The sequence below is a fragment of the Strix aluco genome, chromosome 3 (genome assembly GCF_031877795.1).
Source record: "Strix aluco isolate bStrAlu1 chromosome 3, bStrAlu1.hap1, whole genome shotgun sequence".
NCBI classification, from domain to species: domain Eukaryota; kingdom Metazoa; phylum Chordata; class Aves; order Strigiformes; family Strigidae; genus Strix; species Strix aluco.
Window position 1 is genome coordinate 62,249,954 of NC_133933.1, and position 21,053 is coordinate 62,271,006.

At 34.4% G+C, this 21,053-nt stretch overlaps 1 protein-coding gene across 11 annotated transcripts in view; it reads left to right on the forward strand.

The window, feature by feature from the left end:
- SCAF8 (SR-related CTD associated factor 8) overlaps positions 1-21,053 on the forward strand; it is a 166,252-nt gene that overhangs the window by 37,221 nt on the left and 107,978 nt on the right. For 7 of the 11 annotated variants that reach the window (XR_012622526.1, XM_074818812.1, XM_074818810.1 and 4 more), the window contains 12 exons: positions 1,582-1,758; positions 7,457-7,536; positions 7,961-8,078; positions 10,729-10,860; positions 11,018-11,130; positions 11,624-11,817; positions 14,275-14,375; positions 15,945-16,058; positions 16,711-16,867; positions 18,029-18,159; positions 19,730-19,874; positions 20,409-20,489. Coding sequence is in view for 10 of the 11 variants with exons in the window: in XM_074818812.1 (XP_074674913.1) it covers positions 1,582-1,758; positions 7,457-7,536; positions 7,961-8,078; positions 10,729-10,860; positions 11,018-11,130; positions 11,624-11,817; positions 14,275-14,375; positions 15,945-16,058; positions 16,711-16,867; positions 18,029-18,159; positions 19,730-19,874; positions 20,409-20,489 (1,543 nt within the window). In the remaining variant the exon portion in view is untranslated. Of the gene's footprint in view, positions 1-1,280; positions 1,394-1,581; positions 1,759-6,959; positions 7,152-7,456; positions 7,537-7,960; positions 8,079-10,728; positions 10,861-11,017; positions 11,131-11,623; positions 11,818-14,274; positions 14,376-15,944; positions 16,059-16,710; positions 16,868-18,028; positions 18,160-19,729; positions 19,875-20,408; positions 20,490-21,053 lie in introns of those variants that run through there. The other 4 variants (XM_074818817.1, XM_074818814.1, XM_074818818.1 and 1 more) reach the window with 4 other exon arrangements.

A 21,053-nucleotide genomic window follows, 5' to 3' on the forward strand; every position in this document is an offset into this window, starting at 1 on the left:
AATCTTGAAAAAGGATCATACATTTTTGATGTATTGTGGAAAAGAAGATCAACCTAATCAGATTATGCAGAGTTTCTAGTGAGCCCTAGGGAGAAGGGAGGGATTGAACCCTATAAGAGTTCATTGGTTAACCTCATGAGGAGATGGAATATGAATGTAAAGATAATCAGGGTCTTCTGTCAGAATAGTTCGAACTACCTGGATTTGCTCAACTTTTTTTCCAGAAATACCCAAAGGTGATGCTCCAGGGCTTTACCTTATGGAAGGTCAAAGGACAGTTTCCTCTAACTCCATGGTATTTCAGGAGGGCTCCTTTCCATAGCGATAATATTTTTTCCTTTCATGTTAAGGTAAATCTGTACAATTTTATGGGGGCATCTCTATTCAACAGATGAATAGATCTGCACATGAAAAAGCCTTTTATTTCCTCATTGGAACAGCTCCTTTTAAAAAATTATATACAAATAGGAAGTTGTAGTAAGGAAAACAAGATACACCAGGCGATTGGACTGTACATTTGTTCTAAAAAAACTATGGAAGATACTCTGTTTTTCTACTCTAGATTTAAAGGAAGAGACTCTTAGGGTATCCTGATACACTCTGAAATTTCTTAGGTCTATTCACTACACTTTTGAAAGTTCCTTCTCTGATAGTACTTAGTACTCCTTCCAGTATGAATCGAGACATCTCCTGGGTTGAAGAGTGGAGTTGTTTAATTGAAACAATCCCCAAACGATTTTTAAATAGTATTTGAAACACAACGCTATTTTTCCAAAATATTTTTTCAACATCTGTCTTTTGGCATTACCCATACTTTGTTTTTACTGTAACATACTTTGTTGTTACTGTACGTCTGTTGCCCCAGAGCTGCTGCTTCTGGTTCAACATTACATCTAAGCAATTTTTATCCTAAGATAGTGTTATACAGAGCCCAGAGTCTGTGCTATTGCAGGAAGGCAAATTATATTCCCAGTTCTTGGTTAATTTGCTTTTTATGTTTTGTTAACATAGCAAGGGAATTGCATTCTATCAGTGCAAACCTGAGTTTCAGCATGAGGTTTTTCCTTGTGACTAATGCAGAGACACTAGTGCAAGCTCTTCATATTGACATGTTGCATCAGCTTAAAGTGGAGCTTGCAACAGTGCAGTTACTCTCTCTACACAAATGTTACAACATACAGATTTTCCTAATATGGGTGGGCCCTTAGGAAGCTGGAGTAGGCTAACAGATTTTTTTCAGGTGAGGAGGAATCAAACTGGAGAAACAGAAGAGGGGGAACCTTAGAAAGCAGGAAATCCTGAGTGGTGACTGGTCATCATGACAACCTGTCAGAGCAAGTTAGGAGGAAGAATCATCTGCATGTCTTATCAGCCACAGAAAACAAATTAGCCAGTAAGTGGGAACAAAATTTGCCATAAATGAAAACAAATTAAGATAAAATAATAGCCATAGGTTAGATGATACTGCATTCCTGAGGTTTCTTTTTCCTAACTGGAAGGGGAAAAGACTAGTTTATTTTTTGGTTTTTGCTCTTTAAAAAATGGTCTTGTTTAATGCATTTGTTACCTTTTCTCTTTTAGCTTCAGCAGTTGATACAGACACTGCAGATACAGCAGCAGAAACCTCAGCCTTCACTACTTCAAGCTCTGGATGCTGGTCTTGTCGTTCAGTTACAGGCCCTCACAGCACAACTTACAGCTGCAGCAGCTGCTGCTAACACACTTAATCCACTGGAACAGAGTGTCTCTTTTAATAAGGTAGAAGTAGAATAATAGAAATTTGAAGAAATACTTACTTTTAAAATATATTGGAGTCATCTTTCGGATTTTATGGTTTGACTTTAGAGATTTTTAAAACACATGAATATACTATAAAGAGTAAAACGTGGTTCAACTTCTAATTTTCTTGCATTATAAATGCCAAGAAAACTTCTAACCTCAGCCACAAAGTGATAGTAAGTGAAGAAATAAGTTTATGACTGTAGTTAAAACTAGTCGCATGACACTTCTTAAAGGATGTCAAAACATAAAAAACAAATCCTGTAGGTAAAGAAACTTCATGTGTGTTGCAACATATGTGCCTATCTTTAAAAAAAAACCTAACAAAAAACAGAATGCAGGAATTTAAGAAGACTAACATAGTTAAATGCCAGGGAGCAATAACCGTGCTGGCAGTTACAGTAGTAGTAGTATAATGTTGATAGAATAAAAAAGGAAGAACATGGTACTCAGAGATTAAAAAATAAATAAATCTTGTTCCCTTATCTTTGGAAGAAACAGCTTGTGAGTAGATAATCTCTATAGGATTGTCCTGGAGTGAATAAATAGTAAGAATAAGGAAGTCAAAGAAGCAAAAAAGCTTTTTTTTTTCCCTCCTAACCCAGATAATCTGTTTTTCAGGCAATCAGCTGCTCAGAACTTGACAAGTGCTGAGTTTAAATTAGGACAATTTATCTTATATTTCTAGAATTTGCTTAGCTAAACTCAAATCTCTGGAATAATAGAGAATTGTCATTACTAATGAAGTAATGCAACTGTAAAAGTAAGTCAGGAAAAAACGGCCTGTACTCATGCTGTATCACAGCTTTAACCATCAACTCCAGTAGGGTATAATCTCAGGGAATGAATGCATCAGTTAATAGGGACTGCCTTAATATTTAGATACAAAAAATAATTAAGGATATGATGTTGTATTGTGGTTTTATTTCACAGACTTCAATTCCAGCATTTATGTAGATAGGTGTACTCATAGGTATGACTGTCTTAAATGTTGGACAACTTACCTGGAGCAAATTGAAGGAACTGGCATTCTGATGAGATGCTTATATACCTTGAGTGAGTTCAGCCAGATGCTCTTTAGTTAGCTTATGCCACTAATAGTATGCAGGAGTCTTGTTGTCATGAAAGTTGACAGCAGAGTGAATGTATATGATTGTTATTTCTGGGACCTTGAAGGGGTGATTGTTGTGGAAGGAATTCTTGTGGCAGTGTGCTAATTTACAAGCTTTCAGTTGTGTAGATTTGTCTTTGTAAGATGTGGAAGAGTTGTGTTTGTAGTATGTGATCTATCAGTACCTCAGCTCTGGATTATACCAGTAGTGTTAGATTACAATGCATCTCAAATTCCTTCTTCAGTGTTCTATAGCATCTCTGTGAATGAACTGATAACATATGTCTTGTTAACCCATTGAGGCTTTTACTCAAAGGTTATTTAGGCTGCTTTGCAGAAATAGCATTCCCTTTTAGAATTTTTTTCTTTTTAAAATAGAACATTGGTGCTACCATACCTATTTTCTCCTTTTTATGAAGTTTGAGGATTTCTGGATCTAGGTATCATAGAAAAGTACATATTAATATGTATGTATTAATGGGCAATCCTATTTTTGCAATGATAAGTTTTGGGGATAATAATTTTCCTTGGTTTTTTTGCTGGTTTCTCAGCACCAATATCACCTGCAACCCAAGTCCCACTTCTCAATAGCTGAAGACCATGAATCATGGTATAGTTCTATTTATTAGACTCTCTACTTCCATTTTATTATATAAATAATTCTATATTTTTTTACTAAACATGTTAGCCTTAATAAAAAAAGTGTTAAAAAGGCAATATTTATTTTTATTGGAAGCATCAAACTAAACCCAGTGTTTTAGTTTGAATCAGGAACATGCTTTTGAGGTGTATCCTTTAAATGTTTACATGTACCACACATCATTTCACATTGCAGAGCAATCTTGAGTGCATAAAGTAGATTCATTTGGATTTAGCTAAAGCAAAAGATATGCTGCAACTGCTAATGAACGCTGAGTTCGCAGGGCCAGCCTGGAGGTGCTTCAGACTAGCTAGTAACAAAATTCAAATAGCATGTCCAAATAAAATAAAAAATATAAACCATATTTTTAAAAGGAAAATTATGGGATATGCTTTGTTTCCGATAACAAATCTCGGTCTTTGTAGTGATCTTCCAGGATGCTCTGAAGTTCTAAAGTTTTTGTATGCATTTTAGAAAGCTTGCAGTAGTTCTGTCTTTAACACAAAATGCCTCAATTGCAGGTAACAATACTGTTAGAGATACAAGTATCAAAACCCAAGGTGTGGGAACAGTACAATAAGCAGCAATTAACAGCCTTTGAGTACCATACATACAGTTGCTTAATCTCTGGGGCTCTGGTCTTTATATGAAAATAAGTTGTTAACAAGTATACTTATAACAACAGAGCATGAACCAGGAGAGTGCCCTGGCTGGCAGCAAAAGGGGCCAACATATTGGGCTGTGTGAACAGGAGTATAGCCAGGTGGCTGATGGAAGTGATTGTCCCATCTATTCTAGACTGCATCTAGAGTTGTATCACATTCAGTTTTGTTGCCCCTGGCCCCGTACAGGAAAGACATTGACAAACTGGAAGGAGTTTGTCAGGGCTGGGATACTCACCCTCTGAGGGACTGGAGCTGGTTCAGTCTGGGGCAGAGGCAGCTTTGGGGGAGACCTAACAACAGCCCCCCCTGGCACCTATGGGAAGGTTGGCAAGAAGGTGAAGCCAGGCTCTTCACAGCATGACATAGCAGCAGGACTATAGACAACAGACAGAAATGGATATTTAAAGAGTTCAGAGTAGCTACAAGGAAAAGTTTTTTCCCATGAGGATAGTCAAGCACTGGAATAGGTTGCTTGGAAAGATTGTGCAGTCTCGGTTGTTGGAAACAAAGACGTTTCTAAGACTTAACTGGATAAAGCCCTGAGTGACCTGATCTGAGCTCACAGCTAAGCTTTTTGTGAGCAGAAAGTTGGACTGAGACCTACTGAGTTCCCTTTCAACCTGGACTGTCCTGTGATCTTTAGATTTATGAAGAATGGGGCAGAAGAGATACTGTCATCTAGTGGAAATTGATGAAGTATTCTTACCTGAGGTACAGTGACCAATCCTGAACATCTTAAGCTGCAGCAGCAAAATTAGAGAATCTGGCAATTTCTGAAAGTAATAATTAGACATATTGAGTAGTTTCTGTAGAAGATACTGAACAGACTTGTGATGAAGTTTAGAGAATGGATGATGCGGCCATGATGCGGATATAGAAATACTTAGGTGGTTGAAGGCAGTGTCCAAAAGGCAACTGTTCTGAGTTGGCAGACATAAAAAAAGGACAGCTTTTATGACAAACAGTAAGCATCATGATCCAAAGAAAACTGTAAAGCTTAGTTCTCATTCCATGATACAATGATGGTGAATTGGATAACAAATACAAATAATGCAGGAAAATATTTCTGATGAATACCTAAGTATCCATCTTTTTTAAAAAATCGCTATTTTTAATAAATCTGGCAGTTCTTCCAATCCTTTGCTTTCAAGCTCTTCTGTCTCCATAGTATCTTGTGGTAATAAATTGCCCAAATTAATATGCATTATGTGAAAAATTCCTTTCTTATGTCATATCAAATGTGTGTGTCTTGTAATCTTGATACATGACTGTATCCTTATGTTATGGTAAAGAAAGATTTTTGATCACATTTCCTATAAATTTATGTTCTTTTTATTTTAAGTTCTAAAGAGACTATCCTGATCCTTAAGAAGAATTTTGTTTCCTTTAGAATAAAAAGCTTTTTTCATGTCTTTAATCATTCCCATTGCTTTTTCTGAACATACTCTCTTAGATAATTAAAGTAACAGGTGTAGCATTCATGGAAAGTTCTATAATTTTACACGCACATTTGTGGTCAGTTAACCTAGGTATCCTAATATTTAATTTGTTTTAATCTCTACCGCTTTATTGTAGAGAGTATTCTGTTACAATTTATCTAAAAATCAAGATATTGCAGTTTAGATTTTTCCTTTTAAAATCTACTATGTTATTTAAAACAAATTTAAACCAAAATCATGTTGCATATTTGCATATCTTGGCTGGAAGTTCTTTGGTTTTCTCTGGCCCCAGTTTAATGAAATTTTTTTGCATATCATAAATTGTTGACTACTTTCCATTTATTCCTTTTCTCATATCAAATAGTACATATTCTGTTATCTTCCTTTTTACTTTGTCATGATGGAAGATGCATGACAATAATATTTTAAAGATGAGACTGGTTGTTTTTCTAAAATGCATATTTTTTTCAGAGCAGCAGCATTTTGCAAATATTTTACTTGAAAATATTCTAACAATACAAAAAAAATTAAAAAAGGCAGCCACCTTGTTTTAAATGGGTTAGATGTGTATGGTGAAAGTTATTCTGGATTTTACTATCTCATCTCACATAAGCTTGATGATCTGTGTTTCTGCTGTGTTTTCTCAGATATATTCAGTCCTGCTTTCATATATATTAGATTATTTCATTGGGAGAAGAGTTCTAAAAATTCTTGATTGATCAGTCTCTTAGCTTATGCTTTGTTCTTGCTGGACTCCTGTAATTGAGAGTAAATAGAGCATCCTGAGAAAGCAAATGGACTTCTGAATCGTCATGGCTTGTTACTGGAGACATTTTTGCCTTGGTATTTCAAAATGACTGCCCTGTGTTCTCATCCTCTTGATTTTTATTTTTTTTTTCTTCTGGTTTTGACCAGGGTTTGAGAAGAAGTTATGGAGGTTTGTAGTACAGCATTAACTGTGCTTTTCAGAAAACTTCCAAGGTGTAAATATGCAGGGGCATGGCTTTCATAGCATTGCTCTCTCAATACATAGTTACTGAAAAAAAGACAATCTCAGTGACAGATAACGATCTGTTGCTTCACACTTGATCTTTAGTTTTGTGTTCAAGAAAGTGAAATGCTACTGAAATGCTTCTGGGCTGTTTAAAAATGAATAAACAAAACTTTTTTGTTCAGCAGAACTACAGCATAGACATCTTTGCAGATAATACAGGAAGTTTATCCAAGTTTTTCTTTTTTCCTGTTCAGTACTTTTTATCCGTCTAGAGGCTTATTCCTCTTACATTATAACTGCTTGCTTTGATTTTTTTTTTTTGCAGACTGCATGAGAAGTTGTTTTCAAGGAACAGTATATTTGAAGGAATTTAGGTTGTCTAAATGACACGTGTGTGTGAAAATACAGTAACTCTTTGCGAAGTAATCAAGCTGTAGGTCTTCTCTTGATATGGGCAGAGCAGTTTGCTGATGCCAAAGGATTGAATAGTTGACCTCTTCATAGTAATTTCTTCTAATCAAAGGTACCATTACATAAAATTAATCTTTATTTAAGCCTTCCTACAAACTAGCTATTATTTACTATGGAAAGAACATGTAGTTATAGTTGTAACAGCAGCCAGAGCTCAAGAAAGGCATTGGCAAGATTTGGTATTTGATGCATTCAAGAGTTTGCTAGCAATAGCAGTACAACATTTAATTTTCGATTCAGGTTGTTTGCCAAAGTTTTTTAAAGTTGAGCAGTAAGTGCATTTTTCTTTTGAAAAGTAAATATACATAAAGGGACATATAAGGAGTACTCAGTAATGTTTATTTTGCTTTCTCCTAGAAGCTGATGGACAGGTTTGACTTTGGGGAAGAATCTGAACAAAATGAAGAGCCTAAAAAGGAAACTCCCACATCCCAACTGTAAGATCAAGCTATGTTTCTTATGGAAAATGCTAAAATTTATCTGATGCTAGTTAAGCACTAGGATTAAATAGTAAGGAAAGTGTTTCTTTCAAAGCATAAGTATACTAAAACAGTAGGAAGAGAAAAGACAGTTTACTAAAGTAATGAAACATATACATTTAAAAATACTTTATAAGTTTGTGTGTCAGAAGTTTTGTTGACTTCATCTCAAAGTTAGAATGTTCTTCACTTTGTTAGTTATATTCATTGCGTTAATGTGATAATGATGACAACAGAAGGTGGCTCCAGCTACATTGTCTTCATTATTTTACATTTTTAGTTAAACTTGAAACTCGCTTGTGAAGACATGTTTATCAACTGTTTAAACCAAGACAAAAACTGTTGTGGGTTTTTTTTTTTGACTTAAATCGTTTCATTTTAGGCCTTTAGTATCAGAATCTGTGAACAACTCACTTTTTCACCAACTAGCTGAACAGCTACAGCAACAAAATTTAGAACATCTCAGACAACAGCTTCTGGAGCAACAGCAGCCTCAAAAGGTAAGAACTCCATCTTGTGGCTGTCATAAGAATTATGTTCTCCACTGATAAAAAATTTCATACTCCAGGACAAAAAAATTGTCTTGTTACTGACACTTCTCTTAGAATGAAATCATCTAACAGAAGCTTTCAGAGTAAGTGGAATAAGCAGAAGAAAGTGCTTAAAGCAGAAAAAAACCCCAAATATAACCACCAATTGTGTGGGGTGTACACTTTGCTTATCTTGGGGAAGAGTACTCTTTAGCTGAGTTACAGACTGACTGTGTTTATATGGGGGGAAAAAAAACTTTTTCCCTGCTGTCAGAAAGAAGGTGAGCACTGAAGTGATTATGCTCCTGTCTGTGAAGGGGAGCAGCGTGCAAACTGCTGCTGCAGAACCATCAAGAGGACGGAATAGAGATTGCAGATAACTTTATTTTACCCTCCCAAGCTTTAAGTCTTGGCTAATAAATATCTCATTCTGTTGAAGAATCTGAGCTGAGGAATAGAGTCGTGTATTTCCTGAGAAATGATTAAGAACCAATGCTCAAGACAACCCAAGATTCCTTCTTTACTATGTGAATTGGATCCTCTCTACATTGAAGTAAATTAGTTTATTTCTTCTGAAATTAGTCCTCGTTATTTAGCAGCTCTTTTCCCCTCCTCATCCCGATTCCTGATCCCATTAGAAAAAAACCCAAAAGTTTGTTCTGTCTTGATACCGACCAGATATAAAGTGGATTTTCTGTGAAGTATTTGGATCTAGTTTTACAGTAAAACAGAAGTTCTAGATTGAAAGAAAATCTAAGGGACCACAAACGTAACAAACATCTGTTGGGGATTTTCGTTTAACCTATGCAAAGGTGCAGTCACTCAGCTTTCAATCAAGAATGTCATTTGAGTTTTGAATTTGTGGCTTTGAGTTTTTAATTGTTTAGAAGAGTAAATTGATTTTTACTAGATACTGTTTTCTTATTCTACTGCTTTATTTTACTATGTTTTATTTTCATTTCTCATTTAAGTGCAGTAACTGAGAAAGTCTGTACAACATAGCCACAGACTAAATAGTTTTTGATGTTGGTGGATATCTAGCAATTTCTGGCTTTAAATAATAAAAAGACGTTGTAAAGGAATATAGCTTTGAAGAGTGCATCTGTTTTAGGAGTTTCTGATGCCATGTATCTAAAAGTAACTAATTTGAAAACAAAAGTGCTGAATGCCAACGTTATTGTAAAATAAGCAGAATTACAGTTTAAATTAATTTCACATGAAATTAAGTTACAGTACATTTATACACCCTTTATTATTTGATATTCTATTCCAAGTCCAGAAGTTGTTTCCCTTCAGGTCAGCTCAGCTTCCTGTCTAGTCAATATGGAGATAAAGTTTTATTTTCACCTTGATAGCAGCTAAGAGGCACAAACTTCCGCTGGAACTACAGTGTAATGACTGCACTGTGCTACAAGAAAGATTTTTCTTTAATTTCATGTTTAATCATCAGTGAGAAAGATTAAGAGAAGGAAAAATAAAACACAAAAAATTATTAAGCATCTGATTAGGAGCAGAGGGAGACAAGGAGAGAATAGGAGACAGACAGAAGGAGCAACAAGAAACGTAGGGATTGATATCAAGAAAGAGATTGTTGAAGAATAATTAACTAAAAGGAAAATGAGATAGATAATGTTAGAAGGAAAATGCATTGAATGAATTACAGTAGAATTTATTTTTCTGGAAATTGTGATTATAAGCTGTAAAAATATGAAGCAAAAAAACCTTGGTACTACATGTCATTCTGCTAACTTTCTACCATTCTCCTGACAGAATATCTAGCATTTGTTTAATTAAAGTGAAAACGTAATGAGAATCACTGTAATGTTTACCTGCAATATTGGATTATAAGTTTAAAATTACTTTTCAAAATTGTATTGATAGCATTTCTGAGTATTTTCATTGTATTTACTGTTATTTCTTGAATTTCTTCCATATCTTACAGATATTTATTCCAAATCTATACTTTCAATCCAATGTTTAGGTCATTATAGTTTTTTCTCTAGCAAATCAACAATACCTTTAGTATTTTACGTTTTTTCTTAATTTTGGTAGGTCTTGTAATTGACATACTGACATAAATGACTCAACACCCTCCCTTATCTTGTAGCAATTACTTGACTTAAATTGTGCACTGTAAGAAAGTTTGGAGTTAAATGTAAATTTTTTTAAACTAGTTCAACTGGTACTACAAATATTTCCATTATGTTAATAACAAAATATAATTTATTAATGGGTGTGTATGGGTGACCAATGGGTATCTTTCAGTGTCACTGTACATATGACTGCCATCACTGTTGTTTGTTCTGCGAGTTTTTGTTTTCAAGCCAGCCAAATTAAGCAACAAATAGTGTACTTTGTTTTTTTGATTCAGCAAATAATAATTTTTTATAGTCAGGAATATTAATTATTTCAAAGTTTTGTATTTAAGAAGGATACAAAAAAAGGTATGGAATGGAGTGACATCTAGTTCAGCTTTCACATTAATGGGAAGTGTGAAAATAAGAGAAACTTGATAAATAGTTTTTCAGAGATATTTGAACAGTTGTTTCATGTAGTATTACGTTTTGACACAGTAAGCATTTTGAATTATGAGGCTTTTAACGATATATTTTTTATTTAGGCAAGCCCTGAGGAGAATCAAGAAGGAAATTTTGGTTCAGAGCACTCTGCTTCACCGTCACAAGGGAGTAGTCAGCAGCAGTTTTTAGAAGTGGAAACGAATGTAGATGATTCAATGGATATTCAACAACAGGTAGAACCTATATTAAATTTGATTACAGAAGTTGAAAGGAAAACGTATGCTAAGATGATTTCAAAATGAGTAATATGGATGTATGCTTTAGTATAGTCATATATATTGTGAGTATATTTATTAAATCTTATTCAACATCTTTTACGTCTGATCTCAGGACATGGATATAGATGAAGGACAGGATGTTGCTGAAGAAGAGATTTTTGAACAAGAGGAAAAGAAATCCGCTGTTCGTTCAAGATCAAGAACTCGTTCAAGATCTCGTTCAAGGTTTTATAATTAACTTGTATTAAGTAAATGAAGGTTTTCTGAAACAAAGTTGCAGTTTGTGACTATCATTCCCAATTCTGTATTTTCCAAAATTGTCATGAGCAGTTTTTGGTAATGAAAAAAAATATTCATTTAATACTGTGTGTTAGATGCAGACTTTCTGTATGACAGTTCATTTTGCATATTTGTAGTCTACTTTAATTTTTTTAAAGACCTCTTCAGGTAACAAACATAACTAACACTAGCAGCTGGTCATGTTTTCTGTGCCAGAAAAACAGATACGTTATGGAACTCTTTGAATGTTTTTTGTTTTGTTTCAAGCTCAAGGTGTATTTTTTGTTCCTCACACTAATGGCATTAAGTTTATTTCCTGAAACAGTTTAAGTGAATATAACAGAAATGTCTGTATCCTGCTTAAAGTTTGTAGTTAAAAGACAACTATATTAGAATTTAATTTTTTTAACTCAGCATACTGAAATTAAGTGTTTTATAGGTCACCAAGAAAACGAAGGTCTAGATCACGGTCTGGTTCTCGTAAGCGTAAACACAGAAAACGTTCACGCTCAAGATCAAGAGAAAGGAAGAGAAAGTCATCTCGGTCATATTCCAGTGAAAGAAGAGCTAGGGAAAGGGAAAAAGAACGTCAGAAAAAGGGATTGCCTCCTATACGGTCAAAAACACTAAGTGGTAAGTGGCAGCCGCTTACTGTTTTAATAATGCAGTATTAAAGGGAAAAAAGGCTTTGTTTTCCACTGAAGGAACAAGATTTAGCTTGAGTACTGTCACAAAATACAGTAACTGTAACATTTTTCGTACGTTTGTTTTCTTATGTTTCTTAACCACTTAGACAGGTACATCATTTCATCTTAGAGGAAAGGAAGTGATTTTACTTTTGAACAGAGGGTGGCAAGGGCTGTCCCTAAGTTATAATCTACTTTCTCTTTAATGCTGTCTTCTGTGGGGCATTTGAAGATGGTCAGTGCTCGATCTGAAAATTGGTGTGCTGATAAGACATTTAAGTATGATATGCTTTGGACACTTTGCTGAATATTTTAAATAGAGGCCAGTTTTGTTAAACTTTTAGAGTGCTTTTTAAATAGCTTTTCCCAGGAACATAGACCCAAGGCAGGTGGAAATGTGAAATAAGTAATTTGCTATCATAAGATAGACCATAATGGCTGCATCTTAAGAAAGCATCCAAAAACCAACTGGATTTCAGCTTCTGCGATGTACTGCTGTGCACTGCTGTCATTTACATACTAAATTCACATACTAAAAAGAAGGAAGGTAGCAGGGAGAAGAACTTTCTCCACACAGTTGCTTAAATCAAAGGGAATGTATTTTGAGATGAGTGCTAGAAACAGGGAAATTAGGTATAAGTCATCTGCTACTGTGTTGGTATATCCCATTGCTGCTGTTAGCAGGACTCTGGATTCTTGGGATGCATAATTGTACTTAATTTATTTTTGTAATAAACTTATGTTCCCGAATTTAACTTTGTTTAGATAGTCTATACACAGTTTCTGATGTAGTTTTGCATTTATTTTGTGTTTTTACGCTATATCATTTATCTAACAAGTTAAGCAGTTCAAAATTCATTTTTGTAAAGGAAAGAGTGTTCTGTTCACATTAATATTTTACATCATTCCAAGGTGGCTTTAAACTCAGGACTGTACTACAGTTTAGATGTATATTTTTTTCTTCTCTAGCTTTTCACATGAAAAGAGGCAAATCAGTTTTATGGTGTAGATTTCTCCCCAGCAGGGAGCTATAATCAGAATGGATGGGAACTGGGAGGCAGGGATTTTAAGTAACCGGATGAACAACAACAGCAGTTGCGGTCCTGTGAAGTGACCTGGCTCATGGAAAGGAAATATTAAGGCGGCTAAGTGAAGTGTGGAAACTTTTGGGGGGGTAAATAAATAAATAGGTAATTCACCAGACAAGCATTTTACTTCATGAAATTTTTTCAGTGACAGCCACTGTTAGCACTTCCTGAGGGCTGAAGAATTGTTTCATAGAGCTTAACACCATGAGAAACAAAACAGCCATCTACAAGCACGTGAGGAACAAGTTTTGCCCAAGAGAAATCTTAAGGCTAGTCATTCTCAGTACTGCTGTCAACTGAAAATGTCAGTTGACAGAGGAATGCACAACACTGGTATCCAGTTTGGTGCACCAAGATTGGTACAGGAAGGATGTGTGATATATCAAGATGATGATGAAGAAAGAATATTTCCTTGGTTCAGGATAGGGCAGGCCTAAGAGATTCAGGTTATCTGGTTTTGTTCTGCCTTAAATCCTTTAAGATCCTGCGTGGATTACTCAGGGGAGTAAGATATTTGAGGAAAACCACCAATATTGGCCTAATCTGATTTAGAACACCCTGTGTTAAGTTGAAATAACTGCTATGAGTTTGTCATGGCTTGCACACACAGATTGGGTAATATTTGGGAGACAAAAGAATTGGAACCATGTACATATGGGGGAAGGAAGTTTTAGCTCATGTCAGTGAGTGTTTGTATTTGGTGAGGGGAGTGGGGGTAGGCATTTGGGAGTCAAATTGCAGGAATCTGGGCTTGTGGTGGCATTGACAAGAGTCAGAAGTATCATGGACATCTTCAGCTCAGTGGTGGGCCTCAGCCAGGTCTGTTTTTCTGGCACGGTTCCCCAAGGTAAAGTGAAAGTACGGTTTCCGTTTCTTTCAGGTGAAAACGCAGTGCATAATACTGCAGTTAAGTTCCTTCTGTAATACACTTCAAGCCAGTTAGAACTTAGTCTTACTTCATTAAAACTGACTTTGAATCCTAGAGGAATGTTTTTATGGAACATGGAATAGAAATGATTTTTTTCTGAAGTAATTTCTACTGCAATTCCTTAGCTAATAATTACAGAATTTTATTTTTCATTTAAAACAACATTTTGTTTAGAAGAAAAATGAACACTTGTACTGAGTATCTGTTTGGTGTCTTTAACATTTTTGTTAATGTACTTAATCTCTATATAGTAAGTAATAGATTTACTATTCTTGCTTTTTGATGAGTGGTCTCTGTGTAATTCTAAAGCCTTTTATATCCATGCTATAGAGTATTTTATAAACTAACATTCTAGTGTTTTGATTGACGTGAATGTCTCTCTTGACAGTTTGCAGTACTACTCTTTGGGTAGGTCAAGTAGACAAGAAGGCTACACAGCAAGATTTAACTAACTTGTTTGAAGAATTTGGACAAATAGAGTCAATTAATGTAAGTAAGCATGTTATCATGCATTTTCAGGGATTACAGACTAGCAATTTAAACATGCTTATGCCTCTGAATTCCTTTTAGCAGCTTAAGCTAGTATTTAGGAGACTTTTTTGTCACTGTTAAAAAAACTGGCTGTGATACTTGCTTGTTGGTTTCCATGTACTGTCTTTTGAAGTACTAAAGACAGTACACTTCATGGTAAAATGGCTTTTCCCAAGCACTAACAGTTTACACCATTTTTTAAAGCAGGATCTTAATAAACAAGAAGTTATGTCTTTTCTCTTTTTGTGATGTGGCATGGGGCGGGTATAATTTTTCCTTGAACTAATGGACACAAAGTTATCTGTATCCACACTTGTTCTTGGTTATGTTCCATACAAAGGGTTCCTTAAGTGGAATCAGTGTGGATAAAACATTTAGAAGAAAAGAAATTGTACTGTAAACAAGTGTTTAGTCTAAAAAATGACAATTAAAGATTCTTACAATTGGATCTATTTCTCATGATTTAGAGCAATTTAGATTTAGATGCTGAGTCGTACTTCAGTGTTGCCTATAATTCAGCTTCAAGAGAAAGTATTTTTCTCCTAAAATAACATATTTACATGAGAGAAATTTTGATATTTGTCTCTTGCTCCAGCAGTTTTAAAGTGCTTCTCATGCAATTTCATTCAATTTGGATAATATTTTTACTATTTTTCCTACCGTATTAATACAGTTTTTGTGGCATTTCAGAGTCTTTTAAAAAGTTTCACAAGTAAAAAAGCCCCATAGTCTGACATAAACCTCATTTTGATTTGCAGGGACTAGCAATTAAGAAAGTTCAAAGGAGATTAATGTAACAGCCATAATGTCCCAGTGTCTCTTACATTTCAGAGGCAAACCACATTGTAAATAGTTCATGCTACGCATTCCATGAAGCTTTAAGTACCTAGGCTAACATAGTTGTATATCTTAAACATATTTTTGTAAGAACTGCATTAAAATCTGCCATCTTAAATATTTTTGTTGTTACGTTACTGTGTGCTCCTACACAACATAAAAGCACACCTATGTTTTTGACTAAAACTAAAATAAGCAGTTGTCATGCGTAATGATGCAAACTTTGAAAGATCCCATGCCACATCATACTTTTCTTTCCTAAATAAAACATCAAAAAGCTAGTGGAAATGACACTTCAGGAATGAGGGCTCTACCTTTCAAAAATGCTAGATATTTTTAATCACTAGTTTGTGCCTCTGTGAAAGGTTGTTGCTCAGCTTGCGGTGAATTTGGAGTGCTGCTTTTCTGCAGTTGTCATAGCACAGCTCCCAGTTCTTGTCTGCTCCGTGATGTTCAAATATTTCATGTAATTTTTAGCACCCATTCTTCAGCTTGCTGCTGCTTCTTGAAAATAACCGAAGTACCCTGCCAATATCACTCTTGTTTTGCTGATGCTCAAAATTGTTACTAGTACTGATTAAGGTAACAGTTGTTTACAGTGTAAGCCTTTCTACTGGTATTCACTTAGTGTAGTTATGTAATCTGAAGTGCTGGTTTTCCTACTTTAAGACCGTTGCTTTTTTTCCATAGATGATTCCCCCAAGAGGTTGTGCTTATGTTTGTATGGTTCATAGACAAGATGCTTATCGTGCTCTTCAGAAACTTAGTTCTGGGTCCTATAAAATAGGATCTAAAATTATTAAGGTAAGTTGACTTTAATCTAAGGATGCTGTCCATTTCACATACAGTACAGTTTTTAATATGATTTGTCATTTAGGAGCTGTTCATTCCAATGTACAGTATGGAGAAGAATGAAGCAATAAGGTGTAAATTGTTTTCTTTCCTCTCTGTGTGAAATGCAGCTTTTAACAAGATTTGCATTACAAAGAGAGTAAAATGAAATTATGACTTGATACTTGTATGTGCTAGTGGTAAGAGTACGAGACTGTAAACAACTTAAGTCCTGTACCTGACCATGTGGATCACTTAATATTAAATTTGATAGTATTCTTATAGAGCTAAATATATGATTAAATGCTGTGGGGTTTTTTTCTACCTTCTTTGATGGTTTAGGATGAGTCCTTGAAGTACTGTGTTTAATTTCCCCATATATATGTTAGAATTAACGTGGAAAAAATTTTAAGCTTTTTGATGTAATCAATCTTCCACATACCTGTGCAAAGGCCAAGTAAACTTCCTACAAGTTCATTTAAAATTAAGAACTTATTGAAGTTTTAATAAATAGAGACACTGGAGATTGATCTGCAGTGACAGAAAAATGAAGGAAATTATCTGAAATATTCTGTTCACAGGTTATATAATTTAACCGGATTATCTGGTTGGGTTTTATTTTCAGATTGCCTGGGCTTTGAATAAAGGTGTCAAAACAGAATACAAGCAATTCTGGGATGTGGATCTGGGAGTTTCATATATTCCTTGGGAGAAAGTAAAATTGGATGATTTGGAGGGCTTTGCTGAAGGTGGCATGATTGACCAGGAAACAGTAAATACAGGTACAGACATTAATAGGATTCTGATAGTTAGAAAATGTGTTTATTTTGATAATTGCAAATCCTCAGAAAGTTTATTGGTTTAGGTAAAACATACTCTTTTTCAATTTACTTAAATTATACCAGCTACTTGCTTACAATATAAATGGCACTGTAATAATGAAATCCAGATTGTCTTTGTAGATGAGTAGTTGATTGTCACGATAATGAGGAATTAGTGACAAAGGTGAATTAATTTAAGCAAGTGAATAAAGGTTAGCATTTTTTTTAAAGTTATGAATTTGCTGTGTACTCATTTCTAAGTTTGTAAAATATTAATTTGCATAGTAATTATGATCTGCTTGTGATTGTGAAAAGTCTTATAATCATGTTTAAGACTTAAGTTGTAACTTGTCCAAATAGGCACAGCTTAGCTGCACCTTAAGGTATTTCCTCCATAAAGATGAATAGACAGGAAAGTGGGTAATGTTAGACCTTACTCTGAAATGCAGAGGTTTGTTAATTGAGAGGTTTGTTAGGTTTGTAAAAGACTGACGAGTAGTGTGTTTTCTTGAAATGGATCTAGCACCAAATGACTGGACTATACTGAAGTAAACAGTAGATTAAGACTGTTTTATAATAGCGACAATGATTTTTCAGTTCAAAATGCAGTCTTGCTTTGAGTAAAAATTGAATATAAATGGCACAACAATTAAAACATGGAACATTATTGAAATACATTCATTATGTTATACTTGAAATACAAAACTTTTTGAGGAAGTGGCAGAAGGAAGAAATGGGGGTTGGAGTGAGGTTTGTTTAACATGAGGATTCTTTGTCATTGTACAGTAGCCAGCTGATAACACAGATATGTTGGCAAACACCAGTTTTCAGAAAACTGGAGCATACTCTGTATTACAAATTATTAACAGAATGATTGGTGAAAAAACTCTGCAAGTTCTGAAAAATCAGATTGTAAACAGGCATAATTAAACAGATGATTAAAGATATTTTGCATTCTTCAAAATATATAATAAATAATTGCACTTGCTTCTTTTCATAATAAGTTTGAGGGTTATTTGTAATGAATCTATACACCCAGATTAAAATTTATGTTTTAAGGAGGAAGAGGACTTTTTAGTATTTAAATAAAAATAACATACTAATTATTTTTTTTTTTTAAAGAATGGGAAACAGCCAGAAGCTCAGAAGCTGCTAAAGAAAATACTCAAACTACACAGAGTGCTGCAGTTGATAAGAGTACAGTTATTACAACGCAGACAGAAGCTTACACACAACCAGTCACTATGCTGCAGGTTTGTATGGGTCTGAGTTTGCAAAAACCCCAGAAAACTGGAGGACAAACTTTTTATTCAGTACAGATAAACTTTGATGCTGAGTTAAAGTATTTAAATAAAAAATACTTTATTTCTGTGTGCATGTGTGTTTATTTCTGAAATATTTTAGAGTAGAATCAGTTGCAATGGTTAAGCTTTTGTTTCATGCACAGCATATCCCAAACTTGTGTACAAACTCAAATGAAGGCTTAAATGCTAAAGACTGAGCAATTGTAAAAAAACAAAACAAAACCCTAAAAAATAATTAAAAAATTAGTGGCATGTTAGTTTTTTAAGGAGAAATTAAAATGAGCTTACAGAAAGTATTTTGCTTATAGAGCAAAGCATCTTTCTGTAAGCTGAGAAATGCAGTAATCTTTTTTTCACTTGTTCTTGTTTCTTCTCTACCTTTGTGCTTTTCCCCATATCAGCTTTGAATATAAGTTTAATTATTTTCTCAGTAATTTGGGGCAGGATTTCATAGGGGACATGGTTATTCAAGTAGTGTGCTGTTGCGCTCTCTATGCAGTAATTCATGAGTCTTTGATTCTCTGCTGGATTTTTTTTTTTTCTCCTTCTAAAACATCCAGTCATTAACAAGGTATTGTGGAAGGCTAGGAGAATAGTGTGTCTTTTTTCTTGAGCATACTACGCTACACATGTTTATAAAGTATAAATACAAATGCTGTTTGTCAAACTCTTTAAATCCTTTTTATAATGACCATATGAAATTGTAAAATGAGAAGCAGTTGCTTAATGCAAAATTTTTTGTATTCATATTACTATTTTGTCTTTCCTAACATATATAGACATTTCCAATACTTGAACTGAGATAAAATTACTATGACAGTTAAAATATTTGCATTTCCTTGCATTGAATTTTGAGCTTTTTTCTTTTCACAAAAATTGTCTTCGGTCTTCTTATTTCAACTGTCTCCTAGTGTATGCTGTGACCAGTATATATTTAATTATACATGTATATAGCTTTTATCCTGTCACTAATTACTTGTAATTATGTTGCACTGTATCAAAGCATGTAGCTCGAACAGAGGTTTGAGAAATGTTAAGTAATTTTCAGGATTTTGTCAGGATTATTGGTCTGTTACATACACTAAACTCAACTTTCCAGTACTGTTCTAAAATACGTAAATTTTTCTAATGAGAATAGAATCACTGTTTCCTAAGTGCTCTGAAATTGCTGCACTATCTACATTTTCCTTGTTTTTCTCTCTCTCCTTTTCTGCATTCACTTCTTTCCCATGAGTAAATTTTTATTCTTGAATAAGTGTAGTGTTTAACTGTGTATTTTTCTGTTCTTTTTAGAATAAAGAAAAGATAGCATAGGATTCTTCCAGTGTCCTTGTTTACCTGTAGTGTAGGTACCATTTCAGAATGCAATCTAATTCTTCAGGGTGTTCAGAATATATACAAGCCTTTGGTACATTTAATGCTTAACATGAATTGCAGTCAGATCGGTTCATCCCTCTTTTAATGTCACTGAATACTGTTAAGTATTGAAGTTGCTTGTTTTTTCTTCCCATGAAAAAAGATTCCAGTAGCTCCAGCTGTGCCTGCTGTTAGCTTGGTTCCACCTGCATTTCCCGTCACAATGTCTGTCCCTCCTCCTGGTTATAGCGCAATTCCTCCTCCACCCTTCTTGCGAGCAAGTTTCAACCCTTCACAGCCACCTCCAGGTAAGTTAGTAAAAATGAAGTTAAGTATGTAACGAGTATACTCAGTTTGTGTGCTGCTATGTACATCACGCTTTGTGTAGTTTTCCATCAGCTAGTGGTTACTGTCTGAGACAACTGACCTTTGAATCCTTAACTTTAATCTAGTATGAGATTTCTCATGTCTAACTTGACAGAATACACTGGTAAAATAATATTGAGAATAGTAATTACAGCAGAATTTTATTTGAACTTTGATAAAAATGAAAATTTAAAAATCTTAAGAATAATCTGCTTGCTTTGGAAAATTTTGAAACTCTGAATTTTCTTCTTTGGATATTGTTGCCAGAAATCACTTCTAAAGATGCACATGCAGATCATCTACAGTAAAGATGGGGCTGTTTTTGAAAACAATAACCACTGCTGCCTTTTCCCATACATTTGTCGTTTGCTAGTCTTCAGTGATGCAGCTTTTCAGGATGAATAATGCAGGCAAGCTTTTATTGTAAAACTTTATTTGCTTACCTTGTAATAATTTGTCATTTTTTTTCCATACAGGTTATATGCCTCCCCCAGTTCCACCTGTGGTTCCACCACCTGTTGTCCCGCCACCTGTTGTCCCACCAGTTGTCCCAACACGTAAGTTTGATTCTTCTAATAGTTGTTTGTGTGTTATGAAAAGCTTAGTTGTTATACTACTTGTTATTTAATCAAAAGCAAGTTAATTCTGTGTAATGGAAAACAGCAACACAGAAGTTGTTGTTCAGCTGGTTTAAGCAGGTAGTGAGAAAAAGATTTACAGAGCTTTTCAAGTTGACTGAAAAATTACAGCTACCGTGGAGTTACTGGAAAAAAAAAACCACGGCAAATTAATTATTTATTATTTGTGTGCATAGTTCAATATTTGAACCTAGCTGTACCAGATGTATGTTATTTGAGCTATTTGGTGTTAGTCACTGAATAATTTATAATTTTGTTTAGCCTTTTAAGTGAATTCATTTAATGTTTAAAAATATCTGTTAAAGAGTACTGATTTCTTAGATTGCCTGCAGTTCATGGTCTCTACAAAAAAATATTACAGTGCTGATTGAGGATAAGAAATTAATATCAAAAACTGTAACACTTAGGGTAATCAATTTCACTTATTCTGATTTATCAGCCTGACCTCTGCCAAACTAATCTTGAAGGCTTGAATATATGATT